The sequence below is a fragment of the Falco punctatus genome (genome assembly GCF_963210335.1).
Source record: "Falco punctatus genome assembly, chromosome: 2".
NCBI classification, from domain to species: domain Eukaryota; kingdom Metazoa; phylum Chordata; class Aves; order Falconiformes; family Falconidae; genus Falco; species Falco punctatus.
In genome coordinates this window covers 115,038,798-115,055,511 of record NC_137581.1, presented here as the reverse complement: position 1 = coordinate 115,055,511, position 16,714 = coordinate 115,038,798, and the positions used below count along the sequence as shown (strand labels likewise).

General features: G+C 38.4%; 1 protein-coding gene across 5 annotated transcripts in view; it reads left to right on the top strand.

Moving 5' to 3' along the window:
- Window positions 1–16,714, top strand: part of EPHA6 (EPH receptor A6) — a 564,169-nt gene that overhangs the window by 406,435 nt on the left and 141,020 nt on the right. For 4 of the 5 annotated variants that reach the window (XM_080374572.1, XM_080374573.1, XM_080374574.1 and 1 more), the window contains one exon: window positions 10,155–10,317. In XM_080374572.1, the coding sequence (XP_080230698.1) occupies window positions 10,155–10,317 (163 nt within the window). Of the gene's footprint in view, window positions 1–9,686; window positions 9,735–10,154; window positions 10,318–16,714 lie in introns of all 5 variants that reach the window. The other variant, XM_080374576.1, reaches the window with a different exon arrangement.

Below are 16,714 nucleotides of genomic sequence, written 5' to 3'. Positions count from 1 at the left end.
GCTATACATAGTTTTGCTTTACGTATGGCTTGTTTCCAAGCTGCTGTATATCAATAAGGATCTTTTCTGTATTTGCCAGGTAGGAAATAATTCAGTAGCAAATGAAAATAGAAGTGTACATTAGTCTGCGCTTCCAAAAGTGAAAGGTATTTACGTAGAAGATTGAACCTAGGCTTAAACTAGTCTTAAAATCAGCCCAGCCGCTCTACCTGTCCTAACACCCTGCAAGGCTGAAACATATTTTAAAAAGGAGATGGAAAGTCTTGTTGCCTCAAGAGGGTTTTAATACAGTAGTTTTTACAAGGGTGTTCTGTAATTTTCTACCAAGATATTATAAACCTGACAAAATATCCAGGACAGAACAGGGGCTCTAATCCAAATCCTGGGCCTACCTGCCTATGGATATTGTAGGGAATCTGAAATTAGGCAAGTTAAGCAGTTTTTGTCGTCAGCACCGTTACAGCTGAGTTTTGTGTAACTGCCTCAGTGCTGTACTACATTTTTAGGGTTGGTAGAATCACTTGAATTTCACAGCTTTGAAAATATGATATTTTTTTTGGTTGTTTTTGTTTGTTTGTTTGTTTGTCAAAATAGAGCATTGGCTATATTGTATTGTAGCAAGTCACCATCATTGTACAAGTCTTCTGAAAAGCTGGATCATTGCTCTTGTGTTGAAATTCCACTTCAGTTGTAAGATGTTTCCCTACTTTAAAAATGTCTCCACACTTCAGTGTGAGGTAGGGAAACCTCGATTTTGGGTTTTGCTGGGAAGGAATGCAGCAGTTTTGTGAGTACAGCTGCAGTTTTACTCATGCTGATAATGTTAGGCGTGAGAAGGTTGCCTGCCATATTTCTCAGAAACTTAGAGACCTTCAAGTGTTTGAACTGTGGCTTTTTTCATTACAGATTTTTATATCACGTGAATTGTCCCTTTTTATTATCTCTCCCCCAGAGTCTTGCATTTTCAATTTAAAAGTTTCATTATCCAGTGACCTACTTCCCATCTATAACTAGAAGTACCGTTCCTATGATCTACAGAGATATATTGAGTTGGACTGGACAAATCACTGATATTCATGGTTATTCACTATTTCTTATAGACAAGGAACTAGAGTATATTCAATAAAAGCATCAGGAAGCAGATTTAAAACAAAAAAAAATTATTTTTTTTTAAATCAGTTTGTAATTAAACTTGTTGCCTAGGGATGTTTTGGAAGCCACTAGCAAAACTGGTTCAAAAAAATAATTAAGTATATTTGTGGAAGAAAAGTCGATGAGCTGTAAAACATAATGAAGCAAATTTAGTTAATTCAGACACCCACTACTCTGCAGATTTCTGGACTCTGGGGGACTGTTAAAGGTGAGCATGGGGAGAAGGAACCTCTGCTGTTAGTGTGGAGTCTCAGGTCTGCAGTGGCACAGACAGGACTTGATTCAGAAATTTGAACTATGAATCTCATATACCAAATAACCGAGTTGGGAATTAGCCCACTGGCTGTAGGTACATTGTTCTCTGGGCATGTTTCACAACAGAGGCAGTCACAGAAGGCTTCCAATCTTCGGATTTTGCTGGATTGCATGGTTCCTGTTGAGCTGTGTTTGTCAGCAGCTTTATTTTCTCGTTATGAAGTACACCCTGGTGTTAGGTATCTCAGAAGAAAGTGTGCTTTATTGACAGCAAAACTTCTGAATACAAGAGCAGATTTTTACCATTAGGAAACTAGTTAGTGCTTACAGTAGCTCCTTGATTCTTTCCGACTGGAAAAGGCAGTTCAGGGCAAAAGAAAATTAAAATGAGTGGAAAAATGAGAAAATTCTTAAGGGACAACTGGACAGGCTGACATTTTTATATGCTGAAGGTAGAAAGAGTCCTGGAGATCCTGGTACAGAGGTTTTCACTGGTAAGTATTTGTAATTAGCAAACAAATGTTACCAGAGTGGCTCATAACTGCCTGGAAGGTGGAATTTAACACCCACGCTTATCTGACAATTCCAGTCACACTGCCCAACTCCCTTTATTATACTGTGAACTGCATCCTCTTCCATCATGGACTTCAGTCACAGACCTGGTTTTATTCTTAATAATAATAATAACAATAATGATAATAATAATAATAATAATAATGATAACAATAATAATAGCACAACAGTAATAGTAATGCAACAATAATAATAACACAACAATAATAGCTTTAATAACAATAATTATAACTATAGTAACAATGATAATGATGATAATGTATTGTTATAAATTTATTTCATATATAAATTGCAAACATATAATGTTATATTGTGAAATGTATAATTTCTATAATTTCATTATATTTATATAATGTAAAATAATAAAACAATAAAATAAACCCTCCTTGCCAGTGCGATCAGCAGTGTCCTGCCTGCTGCCTTGATGCCTGGTGGTCCCGTTTGGCCTTCCCTGCTAAGCACAGCCCACCTCTCGCCTCATTGCAGTGGCGAGAATGTTGACACGACTTTAGAGTCACCCTGTCCTCATCTCTCCTCGTTTAATTTTCTCTTTTTCGTGGTTCACCTCACGCCAACTCATTTCTGCCTTTCCAGGTATATAATCCAATTAAAATGCGGTTTGGCTGGGGTTTGGCCTTTCCATATTTTCTTGATGATTGGTCATCTGTTCTTCCCCTTTTCTTGTTGACAGCTTCACTTTATGTATGGAGAAAGTGATGAGCTGACTGACAGGCAATCAAAATATAAAATATTGAAAGGCCAAAGAGGGAAAGCACACTTTAGTATTTCAGCTCCCCAAACTGTTACATCTGAGATTAATCACAAGGGAGGTCGAGAAGGGAAGGGAGAAGATTACAACCTGAAGTGGCTGATGCCTTAAAATGCTGTAGGTTTCTTCTCTGAAGCCCGTACTAGAGCCATCGGTGATTGTCTCTATGGCCCTACTTTTTCCTGTCAGAGTTTTCATTTTAGTTTGGATTGGTCGTCAGATCTTTGTAATCACTTTGCTAAATTTAAGTTTGTTGGTCAGCTGGAAACCAAAGGTACAAGATTTTTAGGAAGTGGGTTTTTAAGGCTATGAATGATGTCTTTTACTATTATTTCTATTATTGTAATTTTCTTGTTGCTTTGTATTGCAATGAGAATTTACCTAATCCTGTTGATTATATTGTAATCAGAAAGTAATTAATATTAGAAGCACATTTTTGAACCTGAGTCTTTTCCCTAATATCTTCCAAATATTACTGTTGGCATTGATTTTAATAGATATACTGTATGTCAAAATAGTCTAAGAGAAAATCACACACAAAATTAGTAAATACAAAGAAGCTTTCAAAAACAGACTTTGAGTTTCCTAGATGTAGTTACTTTAACTGATTTCAGTATAATTACTCCTCATCTAAAACAACCTATGTAAGATGAGAGGTGAGATATGAGTAAGGGCAATAGGCATCCAGAAATGGTATTATGGAAATATTTTATTGCAAAGAAAGAAAATAATTTTTGAGAATGACTGGGGACAAGTTATTGGTGACAGGAATATAGGCAATATAAATCAGAGGCAATTTCCATAAATTAGAGCTGTGGGGGCTATGTTTTTCATGGAAAACACAGACAGTAGGTACAAACTCCACAGTTAGCTGGTACTTGTCTTCAATAGATTCTATTTGAACTGATTAATCACCTATTGACTGTACCTAGTAATTACCTACTGTTTTATTCTCATGTGTATCACATCATTCAAGTTCAGGTGACCCTGAAGTTAAGTAAGTGCTATTATAGCTGATTCCATGAGCACAGTAAGGAAGAGACTGGAGATTTCATTTCACAATGGACCAGAGCTATGATTAGTAAAAATTCTGATCTGCCAGAATTGTGGCTATTCCTTTAAAATAATGATGCTTCCTCCGTAGGTCGCATTGTGTATATCCTTCAGATAGATGTATCTAGGAAAGAGTAAAAATGTGACCAAATGGTCTCATAAAAGAATCTTTTTTATTATTGGTGCTTTTATTTAAACATTGATAACATCTGAATCATGGAACTCCAAATCTTCTTTACTTTAACGTGGTACTTATTCAGCTTTGACATTGTGCTTTAGTGCACAGGAGAAAGACCTGGTCCCTGTAGTATATAGATTGAATCTCTGTTAGTATTTCTTTTTGTTAAGTGATAGTGCTCTGAAAAGGCTGAGCAGGATTATATGGCTTAAGTACAGAATTTTCATGTTGGAGGACAATGGATATAAACTAGAACAAGCATCTGCAAGCAGTTGATAGTTAATGCAGTTACTGTCTCCATGGATTCTTTCCACACACATACATTTGGAAGTTGTAGGTACACAATAAGTATGTTTTCTGCTGGCAGAAGCCTTTGAAAACCCTTTCCCCAGTGTCACTTTAAGAAGGCTTTTCAGCTACTCATGAGACTCAACGAACCAAATACCTTGATTGTCATTTGTAAAATAAGCTAGACACAGAGTAAATTACAAGAGAGTGGTAATTCCAGGATCTCCCATTATGTATTCTAAATGACAGAAAGTTATATTTGGTTAACTTTTTCAATCGCTAAAGTAGGGACTGATATTATTTTGATGAGAGCTATATTTCTCTTTTCCAGTCGAATAGAAATGGTGACAAATCCTGTATGCCTGAAAGTGCCTGGATTTTTATCAGTGCTTTACTGGCACTTTTACTTTGAAGACTTTACTGTCTTTTAAAGGTTATTTGAGTACGAGTGAAATTCTGCATTTCGGCTTTTATTTACATTAATATTTTTTGTCAATAAGTTTTTAGTTATATATACATTTTCTCAACCATAGCATCAGAATGTAAACACTTGGTTTGAAGTATGAGTCTAAACTGATAAAAATTCGTCACATTTTGGTTACTCTTTATCCGTTTCTTGGGTTTTTTCATATATGTGCACAAAGTCTTCCATTTCTGGGCCGCTTCCTTCTGAAGTAAGAGAGGGATAAAAGCAGAGCAGCATGTTCACATAGGTGTGGCGTGGGGAGGTTTATCTATTTCTTTGCAAGTGTTAATGTCATCAGAGGTAATCCCCTTTCTTTTCAGCATATGAGAAAAATAGTAATACTCATCACAATAATAGAACATTTGGATATTGAATGAATATAACATTTATTCATAAAGTAGCTACATCCAGTGAGTAAAGAGCTGTCATTTAATCTGACAATGTCATACAGTGGAAGTGTTTCATTACAGCATGGTTGATGGGACAGACCCAGGGATTCTGGTACATTGGAAAAGCAGAAGGCTTTTCAGGATTTTTTTATACTCTTGATTCTGCTACTCCATTAAATGAGTTTGTCTAGTCTTAGACCATTAGCACCATTGTAACTTCCAGTCAGTCAGTCTGTTTCTTTAGATATGAAAAAATGTCTTGAATATAAAGCCAAGTATAAAATTAGGATAGATACAGGCTCGGACTCTCATGCACAGGTGGCTGCAGGAAAGAGTTTGATTCTGAAAGGTGTTCATGTTCATGCAGAGACCAAACTGTCGTGGATTCCTGAGCGGTCTGTCATAATCAGAACTGAATCCACTGCCAAGAAGCATCACACAAACAAGAAAAATTCAATTTCCTTAGAAATAGAAATAGAATTTTCAAAGTTCATAATAAAATTCTGTTTAGCTTGGATGGGTGGTCATAGGATCTTTATTACATTCTGTAATAACATTGCCATCACTTCTCATTTGGATTATATTTATGTTTAATTACAGATTTTCACCAAGATAAATTTGCAGAAGGCTGTGGAAGAGGTCTTATGAATTTCCTTGTATCAGAGTCTGACTAGCAATTACGTATTATATTAGACAGACTCATTTAACTTATGTTTAAACCCTTAGCCCCTGTGCTTAGAACTGCTTCTTGTGAGTCCTATGCCATCTTAAGACCACAAATGCTGCTCTGATACTAGTGTGAAGGACCAGAGTATTTCTTGTACTCCTATATGAAATCTGAGGCATACATAATGGCCAGCAGTTCACCTACTGCTTAATTGCAATGGGAAATACAGCCACATCAGTGAACATTTTATTTTATTTTGCAGATTTTCTAGTAATCCTTTATAGTTATCAAGAAATAGAGAGCAGATATAGTCCTTGCCATTTCCCATTGATCCTGATCCCATCACTGTTCAGGTCAGAGATCTGTCACAGAGCCTTCTAGCCCACAAAACCATGCTTCTTTTTGAGGGAAAATAGGGTGCATGTCAGGAGGGCTGATATATGTCTAAATTTTGTCACAACATAAAATCAGGGTCTGGTAAAAGCGTGCACTAACATACAGGAAGTACATCTAGGTCCTGCAGTTTAAAATTCACTTTTTGAACCCAGAATCCATGCAAAAGTGAGTGCATATTGTCTGTGGCAAGAATAAGACAAAGTATCCCATACTTCTGCAGACTAGAATTCTATGGCTTTATTCTGAGATCATCTTTAGCCTTCCTGGGAAAGGCCACGGCAGGAGGAGCGGCCAACCTTGAAAGCCACCCCCAGCAACCTCTGTGGAAAGCTCTGGCTTTCCAGGAAGGCTACACATCTTGTCACTGTCATGAGGAGGGAGTAATGACAAAGCATCCACTCTTTGGAAAACTGTCTTACGTATGAATCCAGTCCAAAAAGGCTGATTTCTTTGTGTGAAGCATTCACATAAAACAATGTGAAGCTTCTAGCTATTAATCACTTTGTCTCGAGCGTGAGCAGCTTTCTCCTCAAGTACCAGGTACTGAAGCTTTTTCTTCTCAGACACACCAAGGGGACAGGTTACCTTTCCCCTGTTCCACTTGCAATAACAAATCCTCCCCCTTCTCTCATATGACAACAGTATTACTTTTGTGGCTGCCTACTCCCAGACAGCATTTTTCAGACCATGGGATGGACGGCGTAAGAGGCTGCAGAAAGGAAAGAAGATGGGGGATGGGGGGGCACAGCGATGGGACCCCAGGCAGGTGGTGAGGGGCAGCAAGCCAGACAACCATTAGAGGTGGCCAAAATGCCTTCCACCACCCAGAAGGGACAGAGATGGCTGTTCTTCGGGAACTTGCCGTTAGCCACAGCCTGCCCACGCAGATGGAGGGACCGTTTTGTTGATTAAATATTACCATCATAGTCCTTGTCACACTCATCATCTTTGACCAACTACAAATAGTAAATTATACTTGACTGTCTGTCCACATCCCTGGTTAGGGAGCTGCTGTATCCCAAATGCTGTGTTACACAAGCAGTAATTAGCCTGTAATAACAGATATAGCTCAGACTGTTTTTTTTCGGAAGTCATTCCCAGTTCTTTGCTGTCACTGGCCTTGTTCTGCAGGCTTCAGGGAGTAAATCACACCAGTGGATCCCAGGGAGTCTACAACAATTTTTGACAAAAGTTCCATTTCCATCCTCCTCTGAAGGAATGTATTTCTTTCTACAATTCCATTGAATTATTTCTCTGATCTCTTCAGCAGGTCAGAAAAAAAAAAGTAAATTGTTAAATGCTTAGAACTTGATTTCAAGCAGCCAAGTAGTCTGGAGAAAAGAAATGACTTGCAGCTATTAGGTCGTGCAGTGAAACCCCTTAGGTAGTGGTCTCCTCCTTATCTTATGGGTTGCGGAGCCTAAATAAAAATTTCCAGAGCATTCCAGAGTATAAAGTCTCTGTCTGCCTACCTGGGCCATGACAGATGGAGCATGTGGTACTTGCTAAAACTTTGAAATAAACCATACTAACGCCTGTATAAAACAAGCATTTGCTGTTTACATAACCTGTAAGGAACATATCCAGAATCTTTCCTTCACTGGATGCCATGTCTTTACCTGGACTGAAGTGCAGAAACAGAGTCTTGTATTGGTATTGTATTTAACAGATAAGATCACAAACATTGTGCCACACTGTGATTCGGTGTGGTCTTAGGACAGTGCAATCTCAGGTGTTTTTTTTTTTTTATTTTCTTTTCTTTTTTTTTTCTTAATTCTTAGGTTGATTTTGAGCTGGTAGCAAACTTGTGTTGAAAGACTTGGTCCCTTTGGGCAGAAATGCACACACTTTAGCCAGCAGCTTCATTTCTAAACAAATTCAAGTCATTTGTTCTCCAAGTCTGCATACCCTGGCCAAGTTACCCATTATGTTATATGACTCCTCTACACATCGAAGCCCCTGGATGCTGCACATCTAACAAGGTTACAGGATAGAAATTAGCTTCATGACACTGAATGTCTGTGAAATGTCCACAAAGCAGTATGAAAACTCCTCTGTGTGTGTAGGAGTTCTCTATTGCCTTTCCAATCTGATTATTAACCTATTATACCTCTTCTGCTCACATACAAGCTGTTTTTCAAGTTGAAGCAAGCTTAATCACAATAAATAAATAAATAAATCCATCACTTTAACAAGTTGGCCTTCTGTCAAAAGAAAATAGATATTTTCTGAAATGTCAAAAAAAAAAGTTTGTCTAAAATTCACTAAACCGTTCAAAGTGAAGTTATAACATTTCAAGTAATTGGGAGAAAACTGATAGTTATAGAATTTGTTAGATGGTATATTAATCATAGTCTCCATCCATAAGATTACATGTACACTGTGTCATACTATTTCAATTTAAATATATGCTTCTTGCTGTTTTAAAATTTGGTTATATACTGTAGAAGAATCCACACTTCCTCTTACTATAGTTTCTGAAGTTATTTCCACAGTTTGAAGTGAGCAATAAATGCAGTTATTTTAGATATTGGTCATTGGTGCCTTCCTTCTCCTCCTCCACTTAGCAGAAATATTAGTTTATTTTTGTGTCTGGTTTTTAATTTGGTTCTCGTAACAATCTTGTACGCCTACTGGGGGAATACTGACATACCTGCTGCTCTATGCCAATATGACTTTGTTACACCATGAGTGAAGCTGACTCGGCATGTTTTATATAAAACTGTTTGCTTTATATAAAAAAATATGTATTTTACACAGAAGAGGTTAAGAATCCCACAGAATCTAACTGAAACCTGTTCTTCTCCTGGTTATATCTTTTCTGTGAACCAGATGATTTCCTTCTTAACAGGCTGGAAGCACCCTTCGAGTAACTTATACCTACTCTAGTATTACTGCATAGTGTAATAAATGTATATGGTGCCCTATGGGTATCACAGTTGGATTGTTAGGCATATGCCAAGGACATTTCTGCTCATTTGTCATTTTGGAGACAAATCCTGCTGCAACAAAGCAAAGCTAGCCTTAAGGCACCGTATAAAATATTACAGATTACTGATCTATCAAGTGACAGTAACTAATGACAGGGAATAAACTCCCTCTTCTTCTAAGTCATGCCCTCACATAAAAGTATCGTCAACGACCCGTCTAGCAAAGCAGCACTTAGTTTTTGCACAGCAATCGATGTGGCTGGTCACCCTAGTACAGCAGCTGGTCTGCAGCGGTAATTCCCAGTTTTCCCTGCACACCGTAATTCTCAGCCATCTCTGCAAGAGTCAGGAATTTGGAGTAGATGCCCAGGATCAACTGCTAGGAGATTAGCAGGGGAGTTCTGCAGAGACTGTTTCACCTCGTAGCATGTTAAGGAGAATTTCATCTACAACTACATTACAGCTACCTGGAAAGAAAAATGAAGTTCAACAGCAGTGAAGCAGTTGAACCATGCTAGAAGTTTACAGACTTTAAAGAAAAAGTTAATTTTTATTTTCTTTTACCCACAGGTCTACCCACGGATAGCGCCGGCATTTTGGCACTACCTGCGGGTAGAAGTGAGTAGCGGGTATTTAAATACTCCCACATCTTTACTTTACAACTTACTAGTATTTACCGACCTCCTAGTTTGTCCATTGTGCAAAAATACTGAGCTACCATTCTAGCTGCCATTTCTGTGAATGTAGTCTTGTACTAATTCCATATAGTTTTGACTACAGTGTAATTACTAACCCAAGTCACAAAGATATGATGTGTTTATATGCGAGATTAAAGACAAAAAGATGAAATCTAAGACAAGGCCATATCATACATTATGACTGTAGCACAAAATCAAAATACAGAAATCCATACCTGCACCTCTTACAAACACATTTTACATTCATGAGAAGAATATAGAGTTTCAGTTCTGTTATATCATTTTTGCAAAGTTTGTACAACTCAACTTGATATCATTTCTCCCCTCTTTTGTCCCCCAGGAGCATGAGCAGCTCAGCTATTCCTCCACAAGGTCCAAGGCTCCAAGTGTTATCATCACAGGTCTCAAGCCAGCCACCAAGTATATATTTCATATCAGAGTCAGGACGGCAGCAGGATACAGCGGCTATAGCCAGAAGTTTGAATTTGAAACTGGAGATGAAAGTAAGTTTCACTGAAGGAAAAAAAAAAATATCATATGCAATAGAAGTAGCATCTAATTCTAAAACAGTGAGACCCTGGGAGTTTGAATGGCTGAATCCATACCATTTGCTTATCACAAAATGACCACTGCTCTATGATAAAAAACAAGTAAGCCTCAGCCTCACACTTCTGGATTTATAACCACAAATGAAAGTTTTAGCCCAGTGCTGCAGCTGAAGAATGTTTTCATCTACAAAATTTCCATGCAGCTCCCCTTCCAACTTGCCATGTTCTGTGATCCTGTATTTGTTTAACGAAGGCCTTGCTTTTGACATCTAGAAATACCCTTAGTCAGGCTCTACATAAGTCTAGCAGCTTCAGGCAAGCTCCCAGAACACAGCAACGGTGTCTTTTCTCTGTAGTTATTAGTGCTCCCAGACTCTACAAATAAAAAAATTGAAAACTTTTATATGCATTTACATCAACCAATAAGCCTACCACATTTTCCAGTAAGAAGCAAAAAGCCTACATGTTCCTACAGTATATACAAAAGGCTTGATGCTACATATGATGTTCGTGCTCTGAACAATTTTACATTTCAGTCATGTACTGCCCTCCCTGTTCAAAGAAACTGCACACAAGGTATTTACTAGCATTTAAGATATAATTAGTGTAGTAGATACAACACTAAAACACTCATTAATGAAATTACTTTAATTAACCAATTATGTATACCATGTTTTTCATTAGTGTTTTAGAATTCAAGTTATTTAAGCTAAAATACAGACTCAAAACTATATAAGTGTTTTCAAGAGTACCCATGGGTTTGTGTTCCATTTTCATTGCTTCTTAACTTCTATTTCAAAAATGTTTTAGGAGTAGATTTCCAATTGCTTAATGCCTAAATGGACTTTTTGAAGTTTGCTAGGTACTTAAGCCAATTGATTTGAATAGGAGCTGAGCACCTGGGTGCTTTCAAGAATTCCAGTAGATCCTTTCTGCATCTTCTGATGCAATAAATATTAGGCTTTAGGCACCCAGAGACATAACTTATCAAAAGTAAATGGTATTTAAATCTCTATGAGCCTATGCCATGTTTGTAAAAATGTGACTTACCCATCTAAATCAGAAAGACTGTGGTTCCAGTGACATTTCTGTCATTGGCACTGCTGATAGAAACATCTCCTGGGAGTGAGATTCCACCCACTCCTTCCCAGCCCCACATCTCCATCTCAGTTGCACTAATGCAACTGGCTCTTGGGCTGCGTGGTGAGCTAGAGCTCACAACACTCTTAAACATTTATTACCTTCTATTACTTCCAGGCACTCAGTGTGAATCTTGATAGCGAAACATGAATACACATTATATATTTGCTGTTTACCAACATTTATTGCTTAAGCCTGTTCCTGACTAAAAGTATTTGATTTGTTCTAAATGTAAATTGTGTGATTGAAAGGAAATGTAGATAGAATTGTTCTTTATGATCAATCGAGATGGAGGTGGAGAGAAATTCTGTTGCTGTTTGAAATGCTACCTGGAGCTAGATAAAGACTTCAGTTTAATTAGAAGGGTAGTTCAAAGGACCGTGTCTTATTCAAATATTTATACAGTACTGCTTTAGATTTCGGGGGGCGGGGGGGGGAAGCAAAGTAAGTGCCTGCTGGTAAATATTACTTATTTCAAATTGAAGCAGTACTCTGACCATTCAAATGATGCCTTGTTACTCTACAGTTATCTTACTTCCTCACAGCAGTATTTTGAAAATCGGCCTATTCTAAACTGTAGGGCAATCCATATGATTATGATCATTAATTTGTACCCCTTTCACAACACAGACCAAATGTCTGTAATTCTGTAACTTTTCCAGACAGCTAATGACCATAGATTGAAATGTAACGTCTACCATATACCAATAGTCTTGATTTAAAATCTTCCAGTAATGGGGAGCTTACCATATTTATAGGTAGTGTCAGTGCTTAAGCCTCATAACTAAAAATCAGCACCTTATTTCTACCCTTTTTTTTTTTATTTGTTGTGACCCTTTTCTGCCAAATTAAAAAAGCAAAATAGTATCAGAAATCTCTTCCTCATCTAAATGTGTGCATGCTTGTTTTAAAACTTCTCATCTTTCTCATAAATTATATAAATGACCTCTCTCACTCTAAAAAAATCCAGATTTTCCAAACGTTGAATAATTCTGTAGCTCTCTAGATTTTTACCATCCTTTTTGAAGTATAACTTCAGAGCTTAATCTGATGCTGAATTAAATAGGAAAACTAAATCTTTTTATGATGCCGTGGACAGATCTAACACTGCTCACCTCCTTTTTTTTTTTTTTTCTTTTTATTCTTTAGGTTTGGGGTTTTTTTTACCTATAGGTCTAAGCACTTGTAGCCTGAACTAGAGCATTGTCTCACACAGCTGAATAACTAGAACAGACCAACATTTTTGTCAGTACCGTTGTGTTCCAAGATACTGATCTACATCTAGATGGAGGGATTAGGGAGGGGTATGCTGCACAGTTGTATCAGTACACATAAATGCTCATTCACCCTTGCTGGCATGCATCTCTCTTAAAAACTGCTCCAAGTCAAACTGTGTAAGAGTCATAGAATCACAAAATCACAGAATGGTTTGGGTTGGAAGGGACCTTAAAGACCATCTCATTCCAACCCCCTGCCAGGGGCAGGGACACCTTCCACTAGACCAGGCTGCTCCAAGCCCCATCCAGCCTGACCCCGAGCACTGCCAGGGATGGGGCAGCCACAATCTCTATGGGAAACTGTGCCAGTGCCTCACCACTCTCAGGGAAGAAATTCTGACCTAACTCTACCCTCTTTCAGTTTAAAGCCACCGTCTCCCCCCACACACACACACTCCATGCCCTTGTAACAAGCCCCTCTCCCGCGTTCCTGCAGGGCCCCGCCAGGCACTGGCAGGGGCTCTCAGGTCTCCCCGCAGCCTTCTCCTCTCCAGGCTGAGCCACCCCAGCTCCCCCAGCCTGTCTCTAAGGGAGAGGGGCTCCAGCCCCCAGATCATCCTTGTGTCCCTCCTCTGGACTCATTTATTACTCTCGCAGTATGCAGCTCAGCTGAAGATGTTCTGATTTTTTACATATATATTCTTCTCTATTATTCTGAAAGATACCAAGTAATACTAGGCCAAAGCAGACTATTGCAGCTCCCTCCATTCCTACCCACCAGAAACAAGTTACTTGGTGAAAATTCCAGGTTTGCAATTGCTTTCTGTGGTCTTTCATGTAGCCAGATTTAATTAATGTGGGCTATACTGATTTTATATAAAGTTAACATTTTCATGAGAAGGCTGGGAAGAAATTCTGTGTTGCCAACAGAAAATTAATCAACTGAAAATCTCATAAAATTGGCCAAAAATATTTCAAGTCATGTGTTTCATAAAAATCCTTCTCAACTGGCACCAGCTTTAAACATCCTTCAGCTCTCTACAAACTGTACATGTTACAGTCTTAGCATCTAGAGAAGAATTCCAGGACCAGTTGTAGATGAACACCTGAGGTTGTTCCATTTGAATATTGACATAATTTTTTAATAAATAGTGGTAAAGTGAGCAAGCCAAAATTAATTAAGATTTTTCTTTAAAGTGATAGAGAAGTTGTGGAAAAGTAATGGTTCATCAAGTGTGGGGTGGGTATATCAGTGTCCTAAAACATACTGCCCTTGGCAGGACAGCGCTGGCGTGTCTGCTCCAGTTTACTGGTTGAAACGCTCTCTGTGCCACTTCACTTTTACAGAATAAAGCTAGATACATCATTACTAGGAACACTAAGACATTTTGGTATAATTATTAACAGTGGTGCACAAGGCGGAAAGGCCAAGTCTGTAGCAATAATGAGGACAGTTGATTAATCTTGCAGTGCTGGTCTGGCTTTTGGGAAGCCCCCTCACCTACCAGCAGACTGAGGCAGCCATTGCTTGGGGAGCGTGTTGTTCTTGAACTCTTATCCCTGCTGCAGAGACCAATAAATGGAACAGCTAATAGAGTAAAAATTGTACTTTCTTTGTGAAAGGAAATGGAGTTACCTGGAGAAGTCAGAAAACTTCTCTTCAAGGAAGCAGAGATCGATGAATGGATGTCATCAAGCGTTTCTTCCACTATTAAAGCCAAGAGGCTGCTGCTGTAATAACTTTACAAAGCGTAGTAACTACTGCTTTTGACCATGTTCCTAATTGACATTTTATTCCATCTCCCTGTTTTGCTACCTTACAGGCAAAACACTTCTAGCAAAGCTGACAGGGTTTCACCCCGACCTGTGCCACTGCTGTGGCTATAAACTGAAGCATAACCTCACTCACAGTTCCTGCTTTTATGTATCAGGAGTACCAACTGAATCACTACAAACAGCTCTGGTCCTTCCTAGGGTAGAATCAAATATATTCTGAGAATAAAAGATCGTTTGTCCCAGGGCAAACATGCTTTAGTCTTTAACTGTTTTCCCTCTCCCTATTTTTCCCTCTCTCTTGCTCTTCTAACTAGCTGTTTACGGAAGACTTTTTTTGTTTGGTTGGGTTGTGTTGTTGTTTGTTGGGTTTTGTTTTGTTTTTTTTTAAATTACTGCTTCAAAGTATTCTTTTTTTCTGGAGAAATGTCTTTTTACTATATCACCTCAGAGGCCCTTGTGCCTCCAGTAACTTGTAAAATATGGAACAATTTATGGCTGTTAGGCAGTGCCATGTTTTCATGCTGTAGCTTTTGCGCAGGGCTTGTTCTAAAACCAAGGGTATCTTCCAGGTCAACCTTCACGTCATTAGGAAAAAAAAAAAAAATCTGAAAGGGAACTAGCTGGCTTGTTCCAAAAGGGACTTAAGGGGCAAGCTAGCGTGTGTGCAGTGTGGGCTAGTGCCTGGGCTGAACAGAGTGATAAATGTAAGCACATGACAACTTTTAATCCAAAAGTAACGTAGACATTTGTATGCTTCAAATAAATCATATTAAGAATTGAAAAAAAAAAATTCAGAAATGCTACTAGAATAGCTGATTAGATAATTTATAAATTTGAGGACTGTGAAAACTAATTGGCCTGGAACCTTTATCATGATGAAACAATAATTTTAATTTGTTTACTGTAGGCACAGATGGTGACTTTCTTGTATTGTCAGATCTGCTGAATTCTCACATTCTTCTTCCTCTTCCCACATCCACAAAATCTATCTTTAACTTTTCAGCCTCAAATCATGCTATTTTGGATTTGCCACCAGATGTGATTTACACCCTGCACTCCATTTTCTGAAGAACTCCAAAACTCAAGAGAAGGGTCCCGAATCGTTGAATCCAATAGAGCTCCAATATTGTTTCAAGCACATGCTCTGATTCATGCCACAACAGAGAAGAAATATATTGAATTACCAATGCAAAATGGAGGGCGGGGTTGTTAGAATGTTTGAGGTTTTGACAATAGTAAATTCAGTTTCTGGCTGAAACAAACAAATGAGTTGGCACATATCTCATGTGTAGAAACTGTCTTTCTGGGTCTCTGCCCATGGCTGCCTAGTCCTACTGTTCATTCAGCAGTAGCCACCACTGGATGCCTCAGAATGTCTCATTTTGATCTTGAAGTATTTGCTTGCTGTGGTTTATACTTTCAGGCAGTTGTTCTTCACATTTGACTTTGGCCTATCTCATTTCTCTACTGTGTATGTCCAGAAGGCCCAGAGACTTTACTTGTCCTCTGCATTTCCTAACCAAGAGCAACATCCTTGTTGATGATCTCAAATTGCTTGCACAGGCTTTCCATTCGCCCACCAGTCAGGAAGCTAATGTTAGGGGCAACATGTTGAAGGCTTTTCAAGCAGATACATGCCAAAAACTTTTAGATTCTTATGCTAGTGATGGCATTGTTTTTCCCTTTGAAAATTCCTTTTTAAGATTGCCTTTCCACTGCTTCCTTCCTTTCCTGCATTCCCCCTTAGATTGGAGCCCATCAGCTCACTACAGCACAGGAACTACAGCACTTATGAAAATGTAAATGTTACCCTAATTAGACTTTATATTTTTCTTTCCTGTTGTTCCTAAGCACTGTTGTTTACGCCACCTTGTAAACCCATCTGACAGCCAGTTCCTGTCTGTTAGAGCTCCAGTTCTCACCAGCCACACTTATCTACCTCACAGCTACTCACAGTTATCTGTCTAGCTGTCTTTCTGTCACTTTTTTATCTTTCAGTCTGCTGGAAGGTCCGCTGCCTGATAGATGTCAAATTGAAATAACTAAAGAACGTAGCTAAAAGGCAGAAGTGAGCTGTCATTAGGGCTTCTAGCCCTTTTATACCAAATACATAACCTTTTAAAAGGTTTTAAGAAATTTGTTCAAAGAAAAGACAGGAGAACAGAGCTGGAAGATTCTCTCTGTCTTTCATCCTCTTGCATTGTGACTAAAATATCTGC